This window comes from Entelurus aequoreus, linkage group LG22 (genome assembly GCF_033978785.1).
Source record: "Entelurus aequoreus isolate RoL-2023_Sb linkage group LG22, RoL_Eaeq_v1.1, whole genome shotgun sequence".
NCBI classification, from domain to species: domain Eukaryota; kingdom Metazoa; phylum Chordata; class Actinopteri; order Syngnathiformes; family Syngnathidae; genus Entelurus; species Entelurus aequoreus.
In genome coordinates, this window is record NC_084752.1 from 23,307,700 (window position 1) to 23,321,315 (window position 13,616).

The following is a 13,616-nucleotide window of genomic DNA, read 5'->3' on the forward strand; positions in this document are numbered from 1 at the left end:
TATCAAGATATTACCTATTTATTTGTGGTTCATCACAGCACCGTCTTTTTTGTGTTCATACTCAAGCAGCAGCCCCAGCAACAGGCAGCCATGCTGCCCGTGGCCAGTGGTGGAGGAATGGCAGTGTCTTCAGCAGGCCCGACAGCTGACCCTGAGAAGCGCAAGCTGATCCAGCAGCAGCTGGTACTTCTGCTCCATGCACACAAGTGCCAGCGACGGGAGCAGGCTAATGGAGAGGTACGAGCCTGTGACCTACCCCACTGCCGCACCATGAAGAACGTCCTCAACCACATGACCCACTGCCAAGCCGGGAAATCATGCCAGGGTAAGTTTGGAGTATTTAGGATTGGCGATTTTAGATTCTTATGTCAGAAATGAGCAAAACTAACGATTATTTTGGAAGAGAAAGCTGTGAGTGAGATGCTCACTTAATATATCCACGGTGAGATCAAATATTGGTTATTTGAAAACGCATGTAAATAGACAACAAATCAGATGTAGGACATTGTCATGGATGGAATCAGAATCAGTGTTATTGTCATTTCTTCATTTATAATGTGAAATCTTATTACACACCAAGTGAAATAAATCATGCTTTTATTTATCTTGTTTTTTATGATTATAGCTTTCAGATAATGTACCGGTAATCAAATTGATCATCCAAATATGTCACAGTGAGCAAAACACTGAATTATTGGATACATGTTTCTACCTCACAGTTCTACATTTGGGTCAATATCAAATTAGCTTCTAAAAACTGTGTCATACTGATTTATCCTCACTTGACAATTGTATCCAAAACATGTTTTTCAATATAAATGTGAAGATTTTGATCTGTATAACATATTTAACATAAAATTAATACATATTTTTGAAATGTAAAATATAATCTTCAACTTAATTATCCTTGACTAAATAACATTCCGTACAGTTTCACCACTTGACTTTTGCAGCTAATTTTAAAAACAGGCTTCTGTTTAAACACCTGTATTAGCTTTTGCTAACAAGCTTACTATACATGTCGCCTTTAAATACAAACCCCGTTTCCATATGAGTTGGGAAATTGTGTTAGATGTAAATATAAACGGAATACAATGATTTGCAAATCCTATTCAACCCATATTCAATTGAATGCACTACAAAGACAAGATATTTGATGTTCAAACTCATAAACTTTATTTTTTTTTTGCAAATAATAATTAACTTAGAATTTCATGGCTGCAACACATGCCAAAGTGGTTGGGAAAGGGCATGTTCACCACTGTGTTACATGGCCTTTCCTTTTAACAACACTCAGTAAACGTTTGGGAACTGAGGAGACACATTTTTGAAGCTTCTCAGGTGGAATTCTTTCCCATTCTTGCTTGATGTACAGCTTAAGTTGTTCAACAGTCCGGGGGTCTCCGTTGTGGTGTTTTAGGCTTCATAATGCGCCACACATTTTCAATGGGAGACAGGTCTGGACTACAGGCAGGCCAGTCTAGTATCCGCACTCTTTTACTATGAAGCCACGTTGATGTAACACGTGGCTTGGCATTGTCTTGCTGAAATAAGCAGGGGTGTCCATGGTAACGATGCTTGGATGGCAACATATGTTGCTCCAAAACCTGTATGTACCTTTCAGCATTAATGGCCCCTTCACAGATGTGTAAGCTACCCATGTCTTGGGCAGTAATACACCCCCATACCATCACAGATGCTGACTTTTCAACTTTGCGCCTATAACAATCCGGATGGTTCTTTTCCTTTTTGGTCCGGAGGACACGACGTCCACAGTTTCCAAAAACAATTTGAAATGTGGACTCGTCAGACCACAGAACACTTTTCCACTTTGTATCATTCCATCTTAGATGAGCTCAGGTCCAGCGAAGCCGACGGCGTTTCTGGGTGTTGTTGATAAACGGTTTTCGCCTTGCATAGGAGAGTTTTAACTTGCACTTACAGATGTAGCGACCAACTGTAGTTACTGACAGTGGGTTTCTGAAGTGTTACTGAACCCATGTGGTGATATCCTTTACACACTGATGTCACTTGTTGATGCAGAACAGCCTGACGGATCGAAGGTCACGGGCTTAGCTGCTTACGTGCAGGGATTTCTCCAGATTCTCTGAACCCTTTGATGATATTACGGACCGTAGATGGTGAAATCCCTAAATTTCTTGCAATAGCTGGTTGAGAAAGGTTTTTCTTAAACTGTTCAACAGTTTGCTCACGCATTTGTTGACAAAGTGGTGACCCTCGCCCCATCCTTGTTTGTGACTGACTGAGCATTTCATGGAATCTACTTTTATACTCAATCATGGCACCCACCTGTTCCCAATTTCCATGTTCACCTGTGGGATGTTCCAAATAAGTGTTTGATGAGCATTCCTCAACTTTATCAGTATTTATTGCCACCTTTCCCAACTTCTTTGTCATGTGTTGCTGGCATCAAATTCTAAAGTTAATGATTATTTTCAAAAAAAAGAAAGTTTATTAGTTTGAACATCAAATATGTTGTCTTTGTAGCATATTGAACTGAATATGGGTTGAAAATGATTTGCAAATCATTGTATTTCGTTTATATTTACATCTAACACAATTTCCCAGCTCATATGGAAACAGGGTTTGTGTGTGTATATATATATATATATATATATATATATATATATATATATATATATATATATATATATATATATATATATATATATATATATATATATATATATATATATATATATATATTTTATAATATAATTATTATATATTTTATAATGTAATTATTATATATTTTATAATGTAATTATTATATATTTTATAATGTAATTATTATATATTTTATAATGTAATTATTATATATTTTATAATATAATTATTATATATTTTATAATATAATATATCATATATATTTTATAATATAATATATAATTTATATATATATATATATATAGATATCTATATATATATATATATATATATATATATAGATATATATATATATATATATATATATATATATATATATATATATATATATATATATATATATATATATATATATATATATATATATATATATATATATATATATATATATATATAATACACTACCATTCAAAAGTTTGGGGTCACATTGAAATGTCCTTATTTTTGAAGGAAAAGCACTGTACTTTTCAATGAAGATAACTTTAAACTAGTCTTAACTTTAAAGATATACACTCTATACATTGCTAATGTGGTAAATGACTATTTTAGCTGCAAATGTCTGGTTTTTGGTGCAATATCTACATAGGTGTATAGAGGCCCATTTCCAGCAACTATCACTCCAGTGTTCTAATGGTACAATGTGTTTGCTCATTGGCTCAGAAGGCTAATTGATGATTAGAAAACCCTTGTGCAATCATGTTCACACATCTGAAAACAGTTTAGCTCGTTACAGAAGCTACAAAACTGACCTTCCTTTGAGCAGATTGAGTTTCTGGAGCATCACATTTGTGGGGTCTGGTCCTTGGCCTGCCGCGGGGTCTCCTCCCAAGTTTCACTGAAATGAGGCGCTTTTGGTAGCCAGCCACAAGCTTTTGAGCACTCCTCTTGACAAAATTGGTTCAGCTAAATGTGTTGGTTTTCTGACATGTACTTGTTTCTTCAGCATTGTCCACATATTTAAGTCAGGACTTTGGGAAGGCCATTCTAAAACCTTCATTCTAGCCTGATTTAGCCATTCCTTTACCACTTTTGACGTGTGTTTGGGGTCATTGTCCCAAGACTGCGCCCAAGACCCAACCTAAGGGCTGATGATTTTAGTTTGTCCTGAAGAATTTGGAGGTAATCCTCCTTTTTCATTGTCCCATTTACTCTCTGTGAAGCACCAGTTCCATTGGCAGCAAAACAGGCCCAGAGCATAATACTACCACCACCATGCTTGACGGTAGGATTGGTGTTCCTGGGATTAAAGGCCTCACCTTTTCTCCTCCAAACATATTGCTGGGTATTGTGGCCAAACAGCTAAAATGTTTGTTTCATCTGACATCACAAGGACAAAGATAAGACCTTGAGGAGGAAAGTTCTGTGAGATGACAAAACATTATAGCTAGTATTTATTTTATTTGAACACTGACAAAGTTTGCAATTAAATAAAGGACAAATGAGCGCCCAGTAAACAAACTAAATACTTTATTAACAAGTTGTGGCAATGTTCCCGACACATCGCCTGCTGCATGTTTCCTCATGTCATTAACTCTGTCACAGGAGCTGATGGATGCTGTATTGACAACATTAATTTATTGAGCAACATCAAATAGTTTTCTCCTTCGCTATATACTGTTAGTGTGGTACAGATGCGTCTGTCTCCAATATTGTCCACACCTGTCACCATCTAAAAACAGCAGCGCGCTCTTACACGCACGCTGAGACTCCACGGAAAACGAGGGAAAATAAAGTTAAACCAAGTGCTTGGCTCTGTTTACTCCGAGGGTAAATCTCTGTCGCAAAGTCCGTATAGTTGTGTTCTGCCATGTTATTTCAAGCTGAACGATGCATGCACCAGCGCTGCTGTGAGTTTGTTTCCGGAAGTAAGCAGTGTTGCCTAAAATGCGTTAATAAATTACCGTTTTTTGGTAAATAAAAATGTAAGCGGTATTACTAACGCGGTTTATCATTATACCGTTTATCGTTACATCCCTAGTGTATATATATATATATATATATATATATATATATATATATATATATTATATATACACAGGTAAAAGCCAGTAAATTAGAATATTTTGAAAAACTTGATTTATTTCAGTAATTGCATTCAAAAGGTGTAACTTGTACATTATATTTATTCATTGCACACAGACTGATGCATTCAAATGTTTATTTCATTTAATTTTGATGATTTGAAGTGGCAACAAATGAAAATCCAAAATTCCGTGTGTCACAAAATTAGAATATTACTTAAGGCTAATACAAAAAAGGGATTTTTAGAAATGTTGGCCAACTGAAAAGTATGAAAATGAAAAATATGAGCATGTACAATACTCAATACTTGGTTGGAGCTCCTTTTGCCTCAATTACTGCGTTAATGCGGCGTGGCATGGAGTCGATGAGTTTCTGGCACTGCTCAGGTGTTATGAGAGCCCAGGTTGCTCTGATAGTGGCCTTCAACTCTTCTGCGTTTTTGGGTCTGGCATTCTGCATCTTCCTTTTCACAATACCCCACAGATTTTCTATGGGGCTAAGGTCAGGGGAGTTGGCGGGCCAATTTAGAACAGAAATACCATGGTCCGTAAACCAGGCACGGGTAGATTTTGCGCTGTGTGCAGGCGCCAAGTCCTGTTGGAACTTGAAATCTCCATCTCCATAGAGCAAGTCAGCAACAGGAAGCATGAAGTGCTCTAAAACTTGCTGGTAGACGGCTGCGTTGACCCTGGATCTCAGGAAACAGAGTGGACCGACACCAGCAGATGACATGGCACCCCAAACCATCACTGATGGTGGAAACTTTACACTAGACTTCAGGCAACGTGGATCCTGTGCCTCTCCTGTCTTCCTCCAGACTCTGGGACAAGTCTAGTGTAAAGTTTCCACCATCAGTGATGGTTTGGGTTGCCATGTCATCTGCTGGTGTCGGTCCACTCTGTTTCCTGAGATCCAGGGTCAACGCAGCCGTCTACCAGCAAGTTTTAGAGCACTTCATGCTTCCTGCTGCTGACCTGCTCTATGGAGATGGAGATTTCAAGTTCCAACAGGACTTGGCGCCTGCACACAGCGCAAAATCTACCCGTGCCTGTATATATATATATATATATATATATATATATATATATACATACAGTGTATATATATATATACTGTGTGTGTGTGTGTGTGTGTGTGTGTGTGTGTGTGTGTGTGTGTGTGTGTGTGTGTGTGTGTGTGTGTGTGTGTGTGTGTGTGTGTGTGTGTGTGTGTGTGTGTGTGTGTGTGTGTGTGTGTGTGAGTGTGTGTATATATGTGCACACACATGTATAGGCTAAATTAAATGCAGTATGTTTTTGCCCAATGCTGCCCCCAAGTCACAAGGTTTCGACACCTTTGGTCTAAAGGTATTTCGTGGCTCCTTGTTGTTCTATTACTTTAGTATGAACTCTGCTAATGTTGTTTCTGCAGTGGCTCACTGTGCATCATCCAGACAGATCATCTCCCACTGGAAAAACTGCACACGACACGACTGTCCGGTCTGCCTGCCATTGAAGAATGCCAGTGACAAGCGCACACAGCAGCGTAAGTAGCAGGTTCAATGCACCTCAATTGTTAGATTGATATCATTTTGCCATTTCCCTTAGGGGTACAGTGCAGATTATTTGTTGGTTTTGTAGTACTGAACTGTAAACAGTAATCGTGCCCAATAGTCAACAACAGAAACCGCTACCAACAAAATCTGAATTTATGTATGTATGTGTTTTTCACTGATTGGTTTGACCTTTCTTTCTAGCCATGAGTTCCCCAAATGCTGCTCTCCAGAACCCCATGTCTGCAGTTGGTGGGGGCCAGTCCAGTGCTCCTTCTATCAATACCTCAACCCCAATAGACCCTAGCTCTATGCAGAGAGCCTACGCAGCACTTGGGCTGCCTTACAGTAGCCAAGCCACTGGGCATGCCCCGCCCCAACAGACCCCAGGTTCAGGGCTGCCGACAGGTGCACAGAATGCCCAGGCCCAGCAAATGAGAACCATCAATGCACTTGGTAAAGTCACAATAAATGTTTCTTTTAATTGCCAATGGCAGTATTTAAAAGTTATATTGATTTTATCAAGTTGTGATGGAAATGTATATACATCAGAAATTCAGCCATTTTGACTTGCAAAACCAAGGTGCTGACATGTATTCGTCGCATTCTTTACAGGTAATCAGAAGTCCCTTGCAGGTGCCACAATTGGTGTGACTACTTCGGAACAGACCAACCTGCACACAGACTCTCTTCCCAACACACTCAACACTAACAAGTCAGTCCTTATGGCTATTAACTACATTATAGACACTAATTCAGAATTTCATGAGTTACAATCAGCGACCTGAATATTCTTCATTGTTTTCCTCTGTTTTTTGAAATATTGCTTGACCTAAAAGTGGCAATATAATATTGTTGATGAATCCCCCACTTGGTTTCTTCACCTTTAGTCAGCTGTTGTCAGATGGATTAGCCGTGGGCACAATGAGCAATCTACCCACAGCAGCACCCATCTCCGCAACAGGCACCAGGAAAGCCTGGCATGAGCATGTCACCCAGGACCTGCGCAATCATCTTGTACACAAACTGTAAGTATATGATCTATTACTAGGCTTATTGGGCAAGTGTAGGAACTGTAGTAGTCATACTTTTGTAACCCACCATGATACATTTAACCTATAAGGTAGGGCTAAGAGATTATTGGAAAAATCTTTGTAACTCATATTTAGAGCTTCGAACTGGCGTAAACTGCAGAGTTGGTTAGTCTGTTTTTATCCGGCTGTAATTCTGTGTAGTTACACAACATACATCCAGGTGTCGCAAAGTGTGAACGCTGCCAAAAAAACAGCAGAAGTAACCTCATGCAACTGTCCTATGTAGTCCCCTACACAGAAGTGATATGGATGAAACCTCAAACATGGAACTACCTGAATTCTGTCAGTTTTTGGACATACTTTGGCTACAATAAGAATAACCTAAAAAGTAGATTATAGTAGTTAAGAAGTTAAGTAATTAAGAAGATAATCTTGCATGAACCAAAATCAAGATAGATGGTTCAATTAATTGTGATTTAGATTTTTTATGTAACCACTCAGCCCCATTGTGAAATGTATTTAACTTAGTGCTTCTCAATTATTTTCTGTTACGCCTCCCCTAGGAAGACGAAAACATTTTGCACCTCCCCCCCACTTTTTGCTGTGAAAAGAATAAGAAACAATAACTTAACATTGATTTTTAGTTAAGCAGAAATATTTAAAGTGCATTCATTTGCCTAAAATAAAAAATATTTATAATCCTTATTTAAACTTTATAAATTATTGACCGACTTGAACCATTTGATACTGAAAAATTAATTTTAACAAACTCAAATAATAATACATTTGAATTCATCCGCAAAATATAAAACACCTTAGCTTACAAAACAAAAATGAATATAACAATTTGTGCTGATTAATTTTTTTTATTTGAAGTCAGGATTAATGGCTACAATGAGCAGATTTTGTTGTGCGCAGCTTTTTGAAGCTACTGATACTGCATGATACTGATAAAGCATGTTCCCCCAGGGTCATACTCGCTCCCCCTGGCATCGCACTGTGCCCCTGCCAGAGGGGCCCGTCCCACTATTTGAGAAAAAATTATTTAAAGCAAAACTTGACACCTCAGCATGGGTCAAAATTTGCTTTCTTCATTTAAATTTTAATGAATGTATTACCTACTTTCAAGGTTTTTTGAAACTCAAACACTTTCCACACAGAGTGCAGGCCATATTTCCCACCCCTGACCCGGCAGCATTGAAGGACAGACGAATGGAGAACCTAGTTGTGTATGCCAGAAAGGTGGAGGGGGACATGTATGAGTCAGCGAATAGCCGGGTAGGTGCCTAAATAACCTGCCCAAAGACCACCTACATAAATGAATACCTGTCTTATCCAACAAATTAATTAGTGAGGCTGTTGTCATATATTTTTTTCTTTGGTATAGGATGAGTACTATCATTTCCTTGCTGAAAAAATTTATAAAATTCAAAAGGAGCTAGAGGAGAAAAGACGCTCACGGCTGCCGAAGCAGATCATCAATCAGGCACCTATGACAACCCAGGGCACCCAGCAGCCTTGTCTCCCACAGCCCAACACCTTAGGCCCCAGGCCACAGAGTATGTGCTTTTATATTTATTAGGGAACTGGGGTGTACTCTCTTTTGGTGATTTTAAAGGAATATTCTGATAATAAAATTGTTTTGTTGTTAAGATGGACCTGTGCCTCTGCCCAACATGCCAAATCAAATCATAAACCGCATGCAGGTTTCCCAAGGTATGTCTTTCTTTTTACATAATCACCTGTATTACACTACCGTTCAAAAGTTTGGGGTCACATTGAAATGTCCTTATTTTTGAAGGAAAAGCACTGTACTTTTCAATGAAGATAACTTTAAACTAGTCTTAACTTTAAAGAAATACACTCTATACATTTCTAATGTGGTAAATGACTATTCTAGCTGCAAATGTCTGGTTTTTGGTGCAATATCTACATAGGTGTATAGAGGTCCATTTCCAGCAACTATCACTCCAGTGTTCTAATGGTACAATGTGTTTGCTCATTGGCTCAGAAGGCTAATTGATGATTACAAAACCCTTGTGCAATCATGTTCACACATCTGAAAACAGTTTAGCTCGTTACAGAAGCTACAAAACTGACCTTCCTTTGAGCAGATTGAGTTTCTGGAGCATCACATTTGTGGGGTCAATTAAACGCTCAAAATGGCCAGAAAAAGAGAACTTTCATCTGAAACTCGACAGTCTATTCTTGTTCTTAGAAATGAAGGCTATTCCACAAAATTGTTTGGGTGACCCCAAACTTTTGAACGGTAGTGTATATCGTAGGGATAGCCTATACCACTTTTCATGTCTGATACGATATAGCACTTTTATATATTTGCAAAGTCCATAGCAATACAAACCTTTTTTTTCCCTTTTTTGTGATCGTAATGGGTTCAGATAATTTATATGCATGTGTTTTGTATAAAACACACAGAGATTATGCTCTCTATAAGGGATAGCATAAATTGCCCACAACATGACTTCAGTTATGCCTTACTGCTGCTGATATGTTATTAAAAAATGAAATGCAATTACAGTATTTTCCGCACTATAAGGCGCACCTAAAAACCTCCAATTTTGTCAAAAGCTGACAGTGCGCCTTATAATCCGGTGCGCTTTATATCTGGACCAATAATGAGCCACAACAAACCTAATCTTCATTTTCATAAAGTTTAGGTCTCGCAACTACGGTAAGCAGCCGCCAACGTCTTTTTCTCCCATAGAAGAAGAAGCGCTTCTTCTTCTACGGGAAGCAGCCGCCAACTTCATTTTCCCCCGTAGAAGAAGCAGCCGCCCCCGTAGAAGAAGAAGCGCGCGGTGCATGCTGGGATATATGACTGAGCGAGGCGTGCCGTTTTGATTTCCATTTGTTTGTTTATGTAAAGACCCCAAAATGGCTCCCATTAAGAGACACGCTTACGACGCAGAGTTTAAACTTAAGACGATCAGTCACGCAGTAGAACACGGGAATAGAGCAGCAGCGACACTGACTCGATTAATGACGACTTCGACGAGACGGAGCCAGGCATGTTGGATGCCGAATCCGCCCAACTGTTTAATTCGGACACTAAAGAAGACAAATTTGAGGGATTCGTGGATGAGGAATAACTTCATAAAGTGAGCTTTACATGTTTATTTTGTGTGTTGTGTTGTGTGACATTAAAGTTTGAGCAACGTTGAGTTATTGATATATTGTTATTGCTCTGCACTATTTCGAGTGTTACTATATTGTGATTGCACTAACGTTTGATTTACCGTGACAGTATCAGTTTTTTACATGTTTATTGAATCAGGGAAAAGTTCCCCTCCACTATGTGATATAAATGTTGCACTACTGTTATACCTTGCTGTTGTTAAAAGATAAAGAAAACACCACGTCACTGACTTTACCTCGGGGAAAATAATAAAACAGCTGTTTACTCATTTTGGGAGTGAACAGAGTTGTCAGAACGCTGGTTTGTAATCTATTAATAAAGTTTGACTGACCTACCTGATCCCTTTAGCGCAGCTCCATCTAATGGATGCATAGGTGCGCCTTATAATCCGGTGCGCCTTATATATGAACACAGTTTTGAAATATACCATTCATTAAAGGTGCGCCTTATAATCCGGTGCGCCTTATAGTGCGGAAAATACAGTAGCTTTTATTAGCATTTTTGATTAGGGTCTAGACTCCGCTGCTCCTGTCAAATACTCCAAACAAAACATTTTGTTAAATGAAACTTTGTCAGGGTACCCACAGGGTCTTAAAAAGTCCTAAATACAATACTTAAAGTTTAAGGCCTTAAAATTAGACTACAAGATTTGATTCGATTCTTAGGGCTAACTATTTGATTCAGAATCGATTCTCGATTCAAAATAAATAATTTTTTTAAATAACATTGAGTGCCAGATCTATTAACTACAGTACTCCTTAAGTTAAAGTTAAAGTACCAATGATTGTCACACACACACTAGGTGTGATTAAATTTGTCCTCTGCATTTGACCCATCCCTTTGTTCACCCCCTGGGAGGTGAGGGAAGCAGTTCGCAGCAGCGGTGGCCGTGCCCGGGAATCATTAAATACATAAACAGCTTTGATACATTTCTACATTATTTAAAAGTAAAATGATTTTGTTTAATATAATTCAACCTGAACATTGAATGAAGTCAAATACAAATAAGGCAACAAGAGAAGTATACCACACTTCTCTTTTCTAAAGTAAACCTGAACAGCAGATATGGGCATTTACATCACCAATACTATTTGCCTGAGTGGCTGGACAGGACAAATTTTTAAAAATTAATAATTTTTTAATTTATTTTTTTAAATCAATTTAAAATCGTTACAATTTGAAAATCGTTTGTTTATTTTTTTGACACCCCTAATTAAAATGTCTTATCAAACTCTCATCAATACCCAAATATGACCATCAAAGGTCTTAAAAATACTTTTTTTTAGCAACTTTGTTTATTTTAAACAAATGACAGAAACTTCCGGCTCGCTTTAAAACGTTTCAATGTTTAAAGGCGCTAATAATAAATACAAAATGGAACTAATTCTGTGCAGCCTGGTCAGAATGTATCAAAAACAACAAACTAGTAAGCTATGTGCATGGAGCAAAGTTTAGCTAGCTGCGGTGATTGTGAAAGCCCAGAGCAAAGCTAAGTTATTTGTGTAAAATGTGTCAGTGCAAGTTGGAGGATTTGTGTCTATAGAACAAACAAATTAATGAATGATTGACAACGGTGTATCGAAACATATTAGTGTTTTCACCGATTTTATAACCAGGGTCAGGATCCAGATTTGGAGTGCAGCGTTTGTAAACATTGCGGTAAAAGTGAATAGAACGAAAACTAAAGTAAAAAAAACTTGGGACAAGTCTGTGTCAAAAGAAGCCAAAACACCACAAACATGCTAATTGCCGAAGGAGATCGATATGACATCTTTACTAAATCATACTGTTTCTTACAGTAAACAAGCTATTTTATCTGTGGTGTAATGACTAATACTAACTTATGAAAATATGTCATTCTATTATTCCAATAATTACTGGTTAGCTACTCAGACATAGTCAACTAATTAGTCTTTTTCAAAGCGTATACAGCAACTGAAATTAAAAATTGAATGGTTGTCTGCTTACAAATAGTTTGTGGTTGGGTGAGGACCCAGAAAGCATAAAAGATATGTGAATGTCATCTTGTTATGCTAAAGTAATACATAGCTCCTGTTTATTAGCAATATATTTGCAAACAATTCAGGAAAAGCACTAACATGTATTCAAAATGGAATACAAACCAGATACAAAATGAGCTGAGGAATTGTGAATGTTATTCACATTTGATCGAAATTCTGTTTCAAAGTTCCAATCCAAAATTGCCTTCCTTTTCTGTGCGCCCTGTTTTTCCACAACTTTGGTCAGACGGTTAGCATTGTGGATGTTTTTCTCTGTTCGTTTAATTATGACCGTTGAAAACTGCAAAAGTGAACCATTCAGCTTCAGTATGTGTTAAGTCTCTTACTTGCTATATATTGTTGTGCTTTCCACCACCATTGTTTTTCAATGTGAAAGAGCAGTGAATTAATTTATGTACAGTAATTACAATTAATTCTGGGCCATCATGGTCTTAAATAGTCTTAAATAGTTTTAAATGTGACTTGTTGAAACCTGCAGAGACCCTGTGTGTACAAAATTTTAAATGAGTTTTAAAACAAATCAATGAATTATACTTCCAGTGTACACTGAGATACCTGGCCTATACCCTTTAATAACAGCAAAAACATTTAGTTGCAATGTTGACTATAACTGAAATAGTCATAACTAAAAGTACAAATAATATAATAGCATATTCACTTGAACATCTACAATGACACATGGTACTTGCCCTTTTAAGCCCCTCCTTTCATTGATGATAATGAAGGCTGTGCTGAAGAGCCTCTCACTCTCCTCACTTGTTGAATCCCTATTACATAGTCTTCTAATATTGCTGGCTTATTATGATGCAAAATGCAAAACCATTTTTTATATAATGAAAACATAGGAAAAGTATTTTTAAATCTACATTTGCTTTTGAACTGCTTCACTGTGCCAGTTGTTTAATATTGTCATCTGTCCTGTGTTCACCAGGAATCAACCAATTTAATCACATGGCTCTGCCCAACACACAGATGTCTCAGGCGACAATGGGGACCCGAGCTGCCTCTCCAATGGCCCACCCTCAACAAATGAATATGAGCTCTGTCCCAGCGGTAAGAAGGCCTGTGGACACAGGCACACCTTAACGTATGCAGAGCTTTTAACTCTTCGGATTCTGTTGGAGACACATGTTTCTTGACACACTGACTGACGTTAAAATTCT

General features: G+C 37.8%; 1 protein-coding gene across 5 annotated transcripts in view; it reads left to right on the plus strand.

Annotated features, from left to right (window-relative positions):
- crebbpa (CREB binding protein a) overlaps positions 1-13,616 on the plus strand; it is an 86,770-nt gene that overhangs the window by 52,580 nt on the left and 20,574 nt on the right. For 3 of the 5 annotated variants that reach the window (XM_062032791.1, XM_062032793.1, XM_062032795.1), the window contains exons 4-12: positions 67-325; positions 6,121-6,234; positions 6,446-6,697; positions 6,857-6,956; positions 7,132-7,269; positions 8,436-8,553; positions 8,663-8,834; positions 8,929-8,991; positions 13,385-13,506. In XM_062032791.1, coding sequence (XP_061888775.1) covers positions 67-325; positions 6,121-6,234; positions 6,446-6,697; positions 6,857-6,956; positions 7,132-7,269; positions 8,436-8,553; positions 8,663-8,834; positions 8,929-8,991; positions 13,385-13,506 — 1,338 coding nt within the window. The remainder of the gene's footprint in view (positions 1-66; positions 326-6,120; positions 6,235-6,445; positions 6,698-6,856; positions 6,957-7,131; positions 7,270-8,435; positions 8,554-8,662; positions 8,835-8,928; positions 8,992-13,384; positions 13,507-13,616) is intronic. The other 2 variants (XM_062032794.1, XM_062032792.1) reach the window with 2 other exon arrangements.